At 45.2% G+C, this 14,617-nt stretch overlaps 2 protein-coding genes across 2 annotated transcripts in view; one reads left to right on the forward strand and one right to left on the reverse strand.

Moving 5' to 3' along the window:
* Positions 1–14,617, reverse strand: part of LOC143997688 (transmembrane protein 276-like) — a 247,962-nt gene that overhangs the window by 189,283 nt on the left and 44,062 nt on the right. The window lies entirely within an intron of this gene.
* LOC143997684 (E3 ubiquitin/ISG15 ligase TRIM25-like) lies at positions 4,905–9,502 on the forward strand. Its single transcript, XM_077493435.1, has one exon. The coding sequence runs from the start codon at positions 4,984–4,986 to the stop codon at positions 6,577–6,579; it is 1,596 nt and encodes a 531-aa protein (XP_077349561.1). The 5' UTR covers positions 4,905–4,983; the 3' UTR covers positions 6,580–9,502.

A 14,617-nucleotide genomic window follows, 5' to 3' on the forward strand; every position in this document is an offset into this window, starting at 1 on the left:
GGATATGGGATGGTCTCACTTACCATGACATGCAGGTCCCTCATTTATGCCCGTCTGGGCTCCCTCCAGCAGCACAGATGGGTGATCAGCATATCCCCAGGGAGCACAGCTACGGCTTGACAATCTGGCAGCAATTGATGGGTACAGTGGCTGTGTTTGATAGCACAGTGGCGGCAATTTATGGGCACAGTGGTTGCGTTTGATGGGCACAGTGAGCCAGCGTTTGCTGGGCACGGTGAGGCGGTGTTCGCTGGGCACAGTGAGGTGTTTGCTGGGCACAGTGAGACGGTATTTTTTAGGTGCAGTGAGGAATTTGCTAGGCACAGTGAGGCGTTTTCTGGGCATGGTGAGGTGGCGTTTGTTGGACACAGTGAGGTTGCGTTTGCTGAGCACAGTGAGGCGGCAATTTCTGGTCGCAGTGAGGTGGCGTTTGCTTGGCGCAGTGAGGCGGAGATTTGGCGCAGTGAGGCAGAGATTTCTGGGCGCAGTGAGGAGGCGATTTCTGGTCGCAGTGAGGCAGCGATTTCTGGTCACAGTGAGGCGGCGATTTCTGGTCGCAGTCTGGCGGCATTTTTTGGGCACAGTGATGTGGCGATTTCTGGGCACAGTGAGGTGGCATTTTTTGGGCACAGTGAGGTGGCGATTTCTGGGCGCAGTGAGGTGGCGTTTGCTTGGCGCAGTGAGGCGGCGATTTCTGGTCGCAGTGAGGTGGCATTTTTTGGGCACAGTGAGGTGGCGATTACTGTGCGCAGTGAGGTGGCGTTTGCTTGGCGCAGTGAGGTGGCGATTTCTGGGCGCAGTGAGGTGCCGTTTGCTTGGTGCAGTGAGGTGGCGATTTCTGGGCGCAGTGAGGTGGCATTTGCTTGGCGCAGTGAGGTGGCGATTTCTGGGCGCAGTGAGGTGGTGTTTGCTTGACGCAGTGAGGTGGTGATTTCTTGGCGCAGTGAGGCGGCAAATTCTGGTCGCAGTGAGGCGGCGATTTCTGGTCGCAGTGAGGTGGCGTTTGCTGGGCGCAGTGAGGTGGCGTTTGCTGGGCACAGTGAGGCAGCGTTTTCTAGTCACAGTGAGGTGGTGTTTGCTGGGCGCAGTGAGGCGTATTTGAAGCTTGAAGCCATAATTTTTCTTGACCAGTGAAGAAAATCTTGGGGTGGGCGGGGCTGCTGCTGACGTTCTCACCATCTGTTCAGCTCACCCGCAAGTCTCCGCCCACTTGAGGCTATAATTTATCTCCACCGTGAAAATAAATATACAGCGCATGCACTGTTAATGGCAGGGGATTGGCGCATGCGCGGTACAGGCCCGCCGTCAGCTGTTTCAGTGACGGAGCCGCACCGGAAGTGACGGGGTGAGCGAATTTTATAGGTCGCAGGAAATTTTGCAACACCGGCTGTGTTCTGGGACACACAGGTTCCAGAACACAGAGCACCCCATTCCCTAGAAGACAACACGAGGAGAAGACTGAAGATCACTGCAGTTTAGGAAGTGGCAGATTAGGACGATCTGCCTAGCAACAGCCATTTCTGGTAAGTTAAAAAAAATATTTATTTCATTTTTTTTCAGATTTTTAGAGACATTTTTATGTATTTTTTTTTTAAGGGCGGCCCTCCGCTTTAATTGTGTGTCTTGTCTGCAGAAGAAATTTAAGGCCTCATGCACACGAGACGCAGTTAAACGCGCGTTCAGATGCAGTTGGACAGTTTTTTCAACTGCACCTGAACTCATTCAATGTTATCCTATGTGTCCATGCACACAGTCTCGTTTTTTTCCGTTTATATGCAGTTGCGTTTAATCTCGTTTTTCCAGAAGCAAAAAAATGCGTTCAGAAACAAAAATTTCTGCGTTTCAGATGCAAAACGCGGCTAAACGCGGCTAAACGCGGCACCCGCGTTTAGCCGCGTTTGCGTTTATATGCGTTTTTAAAGGTGACCTTTTTTTTTACATTAAAAATCTCAAAAATGATTGCAAATGATGAAAACCATTAGAAAAATATTTTAAACAATTGCAATTGCAAGTGGACAATCCACAACTTGTGGCAAGTGACGTGGCAAGTGAACAATCCACAACTTGTGGCAAGTGACATGGCAGGTGGCAAGTGATGTGGCAAGTGGACAATCCACAACTTGTGGCAAGTGGCGTGGCAGGTGAAGTGGCAAGTGACGTGGAAAGTGGACAATCCACAACTTGTGGCAGGTGACGTGGCAAGTGACCTGGCAGGTGACGCGGCAAGTGACTTGGCAGGTGACATGGCAAGTGGAAAATCAACAACTTGTGGCAGGTGACTGGCATGTGACGTGGCAAGTGGACAATCCATAACTTGTGGCAGGTGACGTGGCAAGTGACGTGGCAAGTGGACAATCCACTTGTGGCAGGGGACGTGACAAGTGACGTGGCAAGTGGACAATCCACTTGTGGCAGGTGATGTGGCAAGTGACGTGGCGAGTGGACAATCCACAACTTGTGTCAGGTGATGGGGCAAGTGATGTGGCAAGTGGACAATCCACTTGTGGCAGGGGATGTGGCAAGTGACGTGGCGAGTGGACAATCCACAACTTGTGTCAGGTGACTTGGCAAGTGGACAATCCACAACTTGTGGCAGGTGATGTGGCAAGTGATGTGGCAGGTGATGTGACAAGTGGACAATCCACATCTTGTGGCAAGCGACGTGGCAGCTGACGTGGCAAGTGACGTGGCAGGTGACGTGGCGAGTGGACAATCCACAACTTGTGTCAGGTGATGGGGCAAGTGATGTGGCAAGTGGACAATCCACTTGTGGCAGGGGATGTGGCAAGTGAACAATCCACAACTTGTGGCAGGTGACGTGGCAAGTGGACAATCCACAACTTGTGGCAGGTGATGTGGCAAGTGATGTGGCAGGTGATGTGACAAGTGGACAATCCACATCTTGTGGCAAGTGACGTGGCAGCTGACGTGGCAAGTGACGTGGCAAGTGACGTGGCGAGTGGACAATCCACAACTTGTGTCAGGTGATGGGGCAAGTGATGTGGCAAGTGGACAATCCACTTGTGGCAGGGGATGTGGCAAGTGACGTGGCGAGTGGACAATCCACAACTTGTGTCAGGTGACGTGGCAAGTGGACAATCCACAACTTGTGGCAGGTAATGTGGCAAGTGATGTGGCAGGTGATGTGACAAGTGGACAATCCACATCTTGTGGCAAGTGACGTGGCAGGTGACGTGGCAAGTGACATGGCAAGTGGACAATCCACATCTCGTGGCAAGTGACGTGGCAGGTGATGTGGCAAGTGACGTGGCAAGTGGACAATCCACAACTTGTGGCAGGTGATGTGGCAAGTGACGTGGCAGCTGACGTGGCAAGTGACGTGGCAAGTGGACAATCCAAAACTTGTGGCAGGTGACGTGACAAGTGACATGGCAGGTGACGTGGCAAGTGATGTGGCAAGTGGACAATCCACAGCTTGTGGCAAGTGACGTGGCAAGTGGACAATCCACAACTTGTGGCAGGTGACGTGGCAGGTGACGTGGCAAGTGAACAATCCACAACTTGTGGCAGGTGACGTGGCAAGTGACGTGGCAGGTGAAGTGGCAAGTGACGCGGCAAGTAGACAATCCACAACTTGTGGCAGGTGATGTGGCAAGTGACGTGGCAGGTGATGTGGCAAGTCACGTGGCAAGTGGACAATCCACAACTTGTGGCAGGTGATGTGGCTGGTGACGTGGCAAGTGGACAATCCACAGCTTGTGGCAGGTGGCATGGCAGATGACGTGGAAAGTGGACAATCCACATCTCCTGGCAAGTGACGTGGCAGCTGACGTGGCAAGTGACGTGGCAAGTGGACAATCCAAAACTTGTGGCAGGTGAAGTGGCAAGTGACGTGGCAGGTGATGTGGCAAGTGATGTGGCAAGTGGACAATCCACAGCTTGTGGCAAGTGACGTGGCAAGTGGACAATCCACAACTTGTGGCAGGTGATGTGGCAAGTGACGTGGCAGGTGACGTGGCAAGTGATGTGGCAAGTGGACAATCCACAGCTTGTGGCAAGTGACGTGGCAAGTGGACAATCCACAACTTGTGGCAGGTGACGTGGCAGGTGACGTCGAAAGTGAACAATCCACAACTTGTGGCAGGTGACGTGGCAAGTGACGTGGCAGGTGATGTGGCAAGTGACGCGGCAAGTAGACAATCCACAACTTGTGGCAGGTGATGTGGCAAGTGACGTGGCAGGTGATGTGGCAAGTCACGTGGCAAGTGGACAATCCACAACTTGTGGCAGGTGATGTGGCTGGTGACGTGGCAAGTGGACAATCCACAGCTTGTGGCAGGTGGCATGGCAGATGACGTGGAAAGTGGACAATCCACATCTCATGGCAAGTGACGTGGCAGGTGATGTGGCAAGTCACGTGGCAAGTGGACAATCCACAATTTGTGGCAGGTGACGTGGCAGGTGATGTGGCAAGTGGACAATCCCCAACTTGTGGCAAGTGACGTGGCAAGTGGACAATCCACAACTTGTGGCAGGTGCCGTGGCAAGTGACACGGCAAATGCAAGTGTACAACTGCTCTCTATGCTGCTGCTGCTCACTCTGATCAAAATAGCAGAAATAGTTAAAAAAATGCTTTGAGAGCTTGGGGAGGGTCTACATGATGTTATCTTTATAAACGCGTTTAAACGCAAACGCGTCTAAACGCGTCTAAACGCGGCATGCAAACGCGGCAAAACGCGCGTTTCAAAACGCGCGTTTCTAAACGCGCGTTTCAGCTTTTTTTAACAGAGGTTTCATCTGCGTCTCGTGTGCATGAGGCCTAAAGCTAAGAATCAGTACAATGTGTACCAACATGTAGGGACATATACCTTCAATATAAACATTTATTTGTCCACCAACTTCCTCAATATAAAAGCTGCAAGACCAGCTCAGCCCCACCCTGTGCCGAGAAATGTGAGACGACATTTGGATTTTCAGTCTCAGAGACTTTTTAGTTTCATTTCTCTCTTCTGCTGTCAGCGATGGCGTCTGCTGATGTGAGACAAGAGCTGGACTGTTCCATCTGTCTGAACATTTATACAGATCCTGTAAACCTGAGATGTGGACACAACTTCTGCCGGGTCTGTATTGATGGTGTGTTGGATACACAGGAGGGGTCTGGAGGTTATTCCTGTCCTCAGTGCAGAGAAAAGTTCCAGGATCGGCCTGTACTGCAGAGGAACATAACACTACGTAACATAGTGGAGGCTTTCCGGCCTACACAGCTGGAAGAAGGGAAGACTGGAATCTTCTGTACTTACTGCTATCACTCTCCTGTACCTGCTGTTAAATCCTGCCTGCATTGTGAAGCTTCTTTGTGTGATAATCACCTGAGAATCCACAGCACGTCACCAGAACATGTCCTAACTGATCCCACCACTTCCATGGAGAACAGAAAATGCTCCATCCATAGAGAACTTCTTAAATATTACTGCACTGAGGACTCTGCCTGTATCTGTGTGTCCTGCCGGCTGGATGGAGAACATCGGGGACACAAGGTGGAGACTCTGGATGAGGCCTCCGAGAAGAAGAAACAGAAACTGAGAAATGTTCTGCAGAAACTGATGACAGAGAGAGAGGAGACGGAGAAAAGAGTCCAGAGTCTGCAGGATCGCAGGAGAAAAGTACAAGAAAAATCAGCCGGTCTAACAGAGAGAGTCACTGCCCTGTTCATAGAGCTCAGGAGACATCTGGAGGACCTGGAGAAGAGAGTCCTGAGGAACATCTCCAGCCAGGAAGAGCGGATCTCATGGTCTGATCTGATCCATCGGCTGGAAATAAAGAAGGAGGATCTGTCCAGGAAGATGGAGGACATTGAGGAGCTGTGTAACATGACTGACCCACTGACTGTCCTCCAGGAATCAGACACAGGGGACTTGTGTGATACTGAGGAGGGAGATGATGAGGACAGAGAGAGACATGATAGACTCCTCCATGATGGAGGGGATCTGGATGTGTCTGGAATCTCACACACATTACACACAGGGTTATCTGATATGATAAAAGGGGGAAATGTATTCTTCTATATACAGGAAGCTTCAGACATATTACTGGATGTGAACACAGCTCATAATAATCTACAGATATCAGATGACATGAAAACTGTATCCAGGTCAGATATAGAGCAGAATCGTCCAGAAACACCGGAGAGATTTCAGTGGTGGCCCCAGGTATTAAGCAGTCAGAGATTTTCCTCGGGGCGACATTACTGGGAAGTGGATGTCAGTGAGGCAGAAAATTACATTATAGGGATGTGTTATCCCAGTATAGAGAGGAGAGGAGGAGAGCAGGCAGGGATTGGAAATAATAACAAGTCCTGGAGTTTGTGGAGGTATATCGGTGAGTGTTTTCTAAGACATGACAATAAACAGATCAGAACATCTCCCAATCTCTCCAGTAACAGAGTCAGGATCTATGTGGATTATGAGGCCGGGCGGCTGTCCTTTTATGATCTGTGTGACCCGATCAGACACCTCCACACCTTCACCACCACCTTCACTGAGCCCCTCCATGCCGGGTTATGGGTATGGAAAGGTTCTATAACAATATCTGGGGGTGAAAGGCGACGTGAGAAATAATAATATAACAGAAAATCTGCCCAAACCTGCTGACATCACAGAAATCTGAATCTGATGATTTGTAACTAATGGAATAATGCAGTAGATTCATATTCCATATGTCATAAATCTAAAGGTTCCCAACACAAACAATCACAGCATTGAGAAATCTCAGCACAGGAAAGTGGGATTTATTCTCTTATAGTGACAATAATAAGATTTGGGGTTTTCAGGGGTTCATTAAGTGTTAGTGGTCAGGATAAGACTAGGAGATATTATCATTGATTATGATTTGATTGATTATTCAACATTTTCAGAAAATGTAATGTACACTATTGCCGCTTGCCAATACTTAGATCTGCTGACTGCATTGGTTTTCTTTTTTCAGTTGTTTTTTTTTTTTCAATTTTTACCTGGAGATCCTGCCAGTAACACACTTCCTGTCCTAGGATGACACCACTCACTCATGGTGCTGTACACTGTACATTTTTAGGTACTGACGTTTTTTGGCGCCGTTCCACGAGCGTACGCAGTTTTAAAGCTTGACATGTTGGGTATCTATTTACTCAGCATAACATCATCTTTAATATTTCACCATATGGGTAATATATTGTGTTTTAAAATTGTGTGTGCATTAAAATTCATTACGTTTTTTTTTCTCTCCAAAAAAATTTGCATTTAAAAAGACGCTGTGCAAATATAAAGATATGCAACACCCACCATTTTATTCTCTGGGGCCTCTGCTTTAAACAATCTATAATGTTTGGGGGCTCTAAGCAGTTTTCTAAGAAAACAATGCTGATTTTTACATATAGGAGAGGAATGTCAGAATTGGCCCGGACTGGAAGCAGTTAATATCAGACTGCAGAGTGCACAGGACAGCACTGGATTTCTGGCAGGATTCACAGGTAGTTTCTACACTTATTGAAAATCTATAACAATATTCTTTCAAGTGTATATTTAACAGATCAAAATGAAGGCAATAAGTGAAGTTGGTTGGTATCTTCATTGTAGTTTATTGTTGCTGTCAGACAGAAGTGTACAAATCTGTAAAGCTCTAATTGGCTCAGAGTGCTGCCCCTCCCTCACCCCCATGCTGCTGTGTAGGTGATTACAGGAAGTGATATCAGGACCAATTCAGATTATACAACAGTTCTATGTAGACAAAAAAATAAGCTTTTTAATTAATACATAATTGCATTAAAGTAGAACTGAAGGCAAAACTTTATTTTTTTCATTTTCCATAGATCAAGGGAGGGTTATAACCCCTGTCAGAATTTTTTTTCCTGTCATCTGTGTCCCATTGTTGAGATTTCCCTTCACTTCCTGTCCCATAGCAAAACAGGAAGTGAGAGGAAATCCCTGTTAACCACTTGCTTACTGGGCACCCCCCTCCTGTCCAGACCAATTTTCAGCTTTCAGCACTGTTGCACTTTGAATGACAATTGCACGGTCATACAACACTGTACCCAAATTTATTTTTATCAATTTTTTTCCACAAATAGAGCTTTCTTTTGGTGGTATTTGGTCACCTCTGCGGTTTTTATTTTTAGCTAAAAAAAAATTTAAAAGACCGAATTAACAAAATAAAAAAAAAATTAATTTTTTTATATTTTGTTATAACATTTTGCAAACAGGTCATTTTTCTCCTTCATTGATGTACGCTGATGAGGCTGCACTGATGGGCCCCAATGGGCTGCACTGATGGGCACCGATAGGGCAGCACTGGTGGGCACTGAAAGGTGACACTGAGAGGTGGCACTGATTGGTGGCACTGAAGGGCATTGATGAGCACTAATAGGTGGTACTGATAGCTGGCACTGATAGCTGCAGCGATGGGCACTGATGGGTGGCAGTGATGGGCACTGATGGCTGACAGTGATAGGCACTGATCGGCACTGGTAGGTTACACTTATAGGCAGCACTGCTAGGAGGCACTGATTGGCACCACTGGTGGGCATTGATAGGTGACACTTTTGGGCATTGATAGGGGGCAGTCATGGGCATTGATAGGTGGCACTGGTGGGCTTTGGCAGGTGGCACATGTAGGGAGTACTGATTGGCACAGAAGAGGCAGATGTGCCTCCTTCCTCTTTGGGACCGATGTCCCTTGAACATAAGCCGGTGATCGGCTTTTTTTTCATGCTGTCAGTGTGAGGAGAAAAAAAAAGGATCACCGAGATTTTGTTTACACACGTGATCAGCTGTCATTGGCTGACAGCTGATCAAGTGGTAAGGGGCCGGGATTGGCCCTTTACTCAGATTGGTGATCACCCGAGTCTCATTTGCAGGGGGTGCGTGGGGAGTGCGTAAAGGGGAGGACGTCCTATGATGGCCTCCCGGAGATTCAGGTCCGCGCTGTAGCCGTCATTCAACTTTAGCGCAGACAGCAAGTGGTTAATCAAGGGAATTTCGTGGGGACCCCCCCAGGTCACCAGAACTAGTGTACCCATTGGACAATTTCCCTTCTATTACTTTTGGGGGACAACCCAAAGTTTGTGTAATTTATTTTACTTTCACTTTCAATAATAATGGTAAAAAGGACCAATAGAGAGGGTGAGACTCCCTAACGGGGATACAGACAGCAATAAAAACTGACAAGCGTTCTAATCCCTCTGCACTCTATCCAGAACTAAAAAAAAAGTTTACTTATACTTTAACCGCTTCAGCCCCGGAAGATTCTACCCCCTTCCTGACCAGAGCACTTTTTGTGATTCGGCACTGCGTCATTTTAACTGACAATTGCGCCGTTGTGTGACGTTGCACCCAAACAAAATGTGTGTCCTTTTTTTACCACAAATAGAGCTTTCTCTTGGTGGTATTTGATCACCTCTGTGGTTTTTATTTTCTACGCTATAAGCAAAAAAAAGCGACCATTTTGAAAAAAACACAATATTTTTTACTTTTTGCTATAATAAATATCCCCCAAAAATATATATAAAAATATATTTTTTCTCAGTTTAGGCCAATATATATTCTTCTACATATTTTTGGTAAAAAAAAAAAATTGCAATAAGCTTATATTGATTGGTTTGCGCAAAAGTTGTAATAGCGTCTACAAAATAGGGAATAGATTTATAACATTTTTATTATTATAATTTTTTTTACTAGTAATGGCGGTGATCTGGGATTTTTATTGGGGCTATGAAATTATGGCGGACAATTTTGACACATTTTTGGGACCATTGTCATTAGTACAGCGATCAGTGCTATTAAAATGCGTTGATGTATGATGTGAGCAGTCTCTTCTAGTTACATAGCCCCATCCTTGATGTCTCAATGGGATGATGTACCTAGAACAGGGGGGCTCCACACCTTTCACACCTCCCATGCTGTTCTTGGATAATCAACATCTACCTCAACACATCTAATGGTGATTGGATGAAGGTGTTGGTGCTACCTGAGTACATGTTGGGGTATCTTTCTGACACTCATTAAAACTGAAGAAGTGGCTTAGAGAATCTACAAAATATCTTCAACATTACAGAACAAGTCCTGCTGAATGTGACTAACTGCTACTAGCTAAACAATGAAGGGTTTGTCCATACTGCATTGCATAAAATAATGGTTAGTTTATATTACAATAATGGAACATATGAGGTGTGTCCGGAAAGTAATGATAATGATATTTCAAAAATAATTTTATTGAAAAATGTTACAATTGAACATTGTCTCCTTCAAAGTATACACCTTGTGAGTGTACACAATGCTTCCAGGGATTTTTTCTATTTTTTATAACATCCCTGGAAGTCTTCTAGTGGGATGGCGCTCAGAGGCGGCGTAGTGGCTCTTTGGACGTTATCCACACTACCAAAATGGCGTCCGTTCTCGTGGTCAAATCCTGAGTCACAGTCCTGACTGTCGGTCACAGTTGAGAACAGACCTCACTGCATCCACGTTCTGTTCTGTTTTTGCTCAACGGCTCACTATAGGAATGATTGGAGAGAAAACGGGAATTACCAAGTCAACATAAAAAAGAACACCATTTTAGTAGTGTGGATAACGTCCAAAGAGCCACTACGCCGGCTCTGAGCGCCATCCCACTAGAAGACTTCCAGGGGCGCTATGAAGAATGGAAAAAATCCCTGGGAACGTTGTGTACACTCACAAGGTGCGTACTTCAAAGGAGACAATGTTCAAGTGTAACATTTTTCAATAAAATCATTTTTTAAATATCATTCTCATTACTTTGTGGACACACCTCGTATAATGACACTGTTCACTGTAAATGTGGCTCCTCGTGTTGCTTCTTCCTCATACTTTCCAGCCCTGCTGTACAGGGACTGCAAGAAGTTGATACCAAATCACATTAAGTTACTTACATTGATTGAATTTAAAAAATAAATATATGATTATACAGCTGCATTCATTTGTGTCTTTTATATCTGCATCGAGTTTGGCATCAATGGTCTGATTTGCAATAGTTTCTCATAGTTGTGCTCCTTATTTATTTGGATCTTCTTCTCTGCAGCCTTTCCAGTTCCAGGACATCTTTTTGGTTAAAGTGGTTGTAAACCCTTACAGACCACTTTTTACTACAGGTAAGTCCATAATAAGGCTTGTCTGTAGCTACCCCGGATATCTCCTAAACCTGCACAGTTAAGAGATATCCCCTGTATCAGCATGTGCCAACGTCATCCGCACATGTGCACTGAAGCAACGGCTCATTCGTGCCGTTGCTTCAGTTGATGTACCGTTACCGGCGGCTCCGGCATGCATGCTGTGCATACTAGCTCATTACGCCTTTGTCTTGCAGGTTTCTTTTTGTTTTTTTAGTGGATTTACAACCACTTTATCTACTTTCAAATCTAGAGTGGACAGTATGTGTGAGATAAGTCCATACAAGGTTTTTACTGCACTGAAGTAATATGACTCTCTTGAGTCCTCTAGATGTTAGATGTAGAAGCTGCAGATTGGAATTGAGATCTCATATGAACTGAATATGTTAGGAGAAATACACGAAAGCTGCCTTTGCTGAATTTTGCAATCTGTAAGGGTTTGTGATCCTCACCCTTCCTTCTCTACCTCAGAACTACCATGTGTTTGTCAAGTGTGCGTGTTTACTTCAAGTTAGGGCTCATTTACACTTGCTTCCACTTCAACTTCAACTTCGGACAGGCTTTGATAAAGCTTTCTTAACGCTAGTCAAAGCTCCTGTCACTAAATACAATGGTTAGCTTACAGTCTTGTTTACACCTTGCTTTTGATTTGGTTTGGCTTCACTTCAAAAATCATACCCCTTGTAGCTTCATTGGTGCTTCAAAGTGTCTTCAAAGCCTCCATAGAAGTCTATGGCAAAGCTCACTTGAAGCCCCACCGAAGCCTCATTAAAGCCCCACGAAGCCATATTGAAGCCCCACAAAGCTTCACTGAAGCCACAAATCAAAGCCCCGCAAAGCTTTACCGAAGCTTCACCAAAGCCTCATCGAAGCACCAAGCAAAAGCAAGGTGTAAACAGGACTGTACGCTAAACATTTATTTAGTGACGGGAGCTTTGACTGGCATTCAGAGAGCTTTAACAAAGCCTGTCCAAAGCTTTGTTTTGAATTAAGTGTAAACTAGCCCTAAGTGACTCATCAAGAAGGGAAGGAAGGACGAGGAATCAGATGAATGGTGTTGGAGCGTGCACCATCAAGAACATGTCAGGAATAGAAGATACGATTTTTTTTTCTCTAATTACAAGGACATCCACATCCTCCTCTGTCATTGACTTTTTATCCTTTTTTTTTTTTTTTAATGAACTGTTCTTAGAGTTGTTAGAAGTGAGCTGGGAGTGTACACTGTGCATGTAATACAAGAATTGCTAGGGGCAAAGTGAAGGAGCATTTTTTGCCTCTGCCATAATTCCTGTCTCTGTTCCGCCTGCTTTGGAGTTTGGGGTTTTTCTGCCAATCTTTGTGTGTTCCGGCTCCTCCTTTTACACTATTCATATAGTTACATAGTTACATAGTTACATAGTTAGTAAGGTTGAATAAAGACACCAGTCCATCCAGTTCAACCTGAGTGTCTACAGTTGCCCCCATCTCTGTACATTGCACACTCACATCTGTCCCTACCCTCAAGGAGCCCACAATCCAAGGTTATTATCCCCATTTATATACTAGGGCCAATTTTTGAACAGAAGCCAATTAACCTACCTGCATGTCTTTGGAGTGTGGGAGGAAACCGGAGTACCCGGAGGAAACCCACGCAGGCACAGGGAGAACATGCAAACTCCAGGCAGGTAGTGTCATGGTTGGGATTTGAACCAGTGACCCGTCTTACTGCTAGGTGAGAGTGCTAACCACTACACCACTGTGCCACCCTTCATAGTAAAAACACTTTTAACCACTTCCTGCCCAAGAACATCATATGACATCCTTGGGTTGAAGTGGTGATATCTGAATGAGGCCTGCAGCTATAGGCTTCATTCAGATATCTGTGTTTTCAGCCATCAATTCCCTCTAATGTAAAAGCCACCCTAGCCGGATTACCATAGAGCTGGCCATCTCTATGACCCTGGGAGACTGTAAGCGACGTCTTGACTTCATGTCCGGCATGGGCAAATCTAAACATTGCCAGTTTTTTACCTGGAAAGCAGAGATCAATGTTTTTTTTGTTTTGTTTTTTTTGCATCTCATGCTTTCCAGGGTAGAGGAGATATCTGGGGTGTCATTGGCCTCAGATGTCTCCATAAAGAGGACCTGTCATGCCTTATTTCTATAACAAGGGATGTTTACCTTTCTTGTAATAGGAGTAAAAGTAATCAAAAAAATAAAGGGGCAGTGTAAAAAAATACAGGCACAAAAGATACGCTCAGCAGCTTTCCAAATAACTGTTCTCCTTTATTATGACGCATTTGAAGGTTTTTATACACATGATTACGTAGGTATCACATTAATATTACAATTGTACGTTATGGTAACAAGGGGCATTACATAGGCAGGCTAATTCTAATCAGGACTCGAAAGAATGCAAAACATGTACTGAAAACATTATTAGTGCCGTGTGCACAGTGAGTGCGACACATATAAAATAGAATACAATTATATACAGAACTTACAAATTTCCATTACAGTCTCCTCTCTTTTGATCAATATTTTGATCACTAACCATACTTGCTATCACCTTTGACCTGGAACCTCCATACGCTTAGGTGAAGGTAGTCCTGGCCAAAGAGGCAAGATTCCATTGTGGAAAATATACCGCATTTATCAGCGTATAACACTCACTGGCATATTACATGCATCCCAAGTTTAGGAGGGAATTTTAAAGAAAAAAACTTTTAGGAGGGAAGTTTAAGGAAAAAAACTTATATTTAAATGCCCTTTAATGCAGCCTTGTCAGTGTCATTTGCAGCCTTGCATTGCAGCCTTGTCAGTCATTTGCAGCCTTCCATTTAGCTTTATCAGTCATTTGCAGCCTTGTGTGGTGTGAACACTCATGCGATGATTGCAATCCGATTCTGCTGCGGACCAAAAAAAGGGTCCTGTACGAGTTTGGGCCGGATGCGATGTGAATTCAGCCATACTATCTGTATGGCTGAAATCGCATCGCACAGAGATCGCATGTGATTTGCATTGCAGTACGGTGCGAATCACATCCGATCTCGTACACCGCAGCAGTGTGAACCCAGCCTTACTCTGCATGATTCTTAGTCCCTGTGGACATTGGTGGTAACCCAGTTACCCATTGTGGATCCCTGTCCTATTTAACCATTAATCTAGGGGCTCAGTGTAGGTGAAACAACACCTTTGGTTCATATATAGCGCTCCTCTTGCGCTGGGCATTTTTGAGGGTCTCTTACACTTCATTCCCTTACTTAATTGAATGCCCATAATGATTGGCCAGTCTTCTCTACGTGTGCTTTTACCCTCTTGCCTCTAAACTACTTTATCTAGCAGATGTACTACATATACCTGTGAACAGCACTAGTCTTCCCTTTCTTATGTATAACACTCCGATGGACAGTAGACAGTGACAACATAACATATAACCACCAATCAATACAGTTCGATTAAGGGGAGTAAAATAGGTACCCTTTGTCCCAAAAATGCCTTATCAATCAAGGAAGTCTGAT

Source organism: Lithobates pipiens, unplaced genomic scaffold (genome assembly GCF_037356315.1).
Source record: "Lithobates pipiens isolate NorthernLeopardFrog02 unplaced genomic scaffold, aLitPip1_a1.2 Scaffold_19, whole genome shotgun sequence".
In the NCBI taxonomy this organism is placed as follows: Eukaryota; Metazoa; Chordata; class Amphibia; order Anura; family Ranidae; genus Lithobates; species Lithobates pipiens.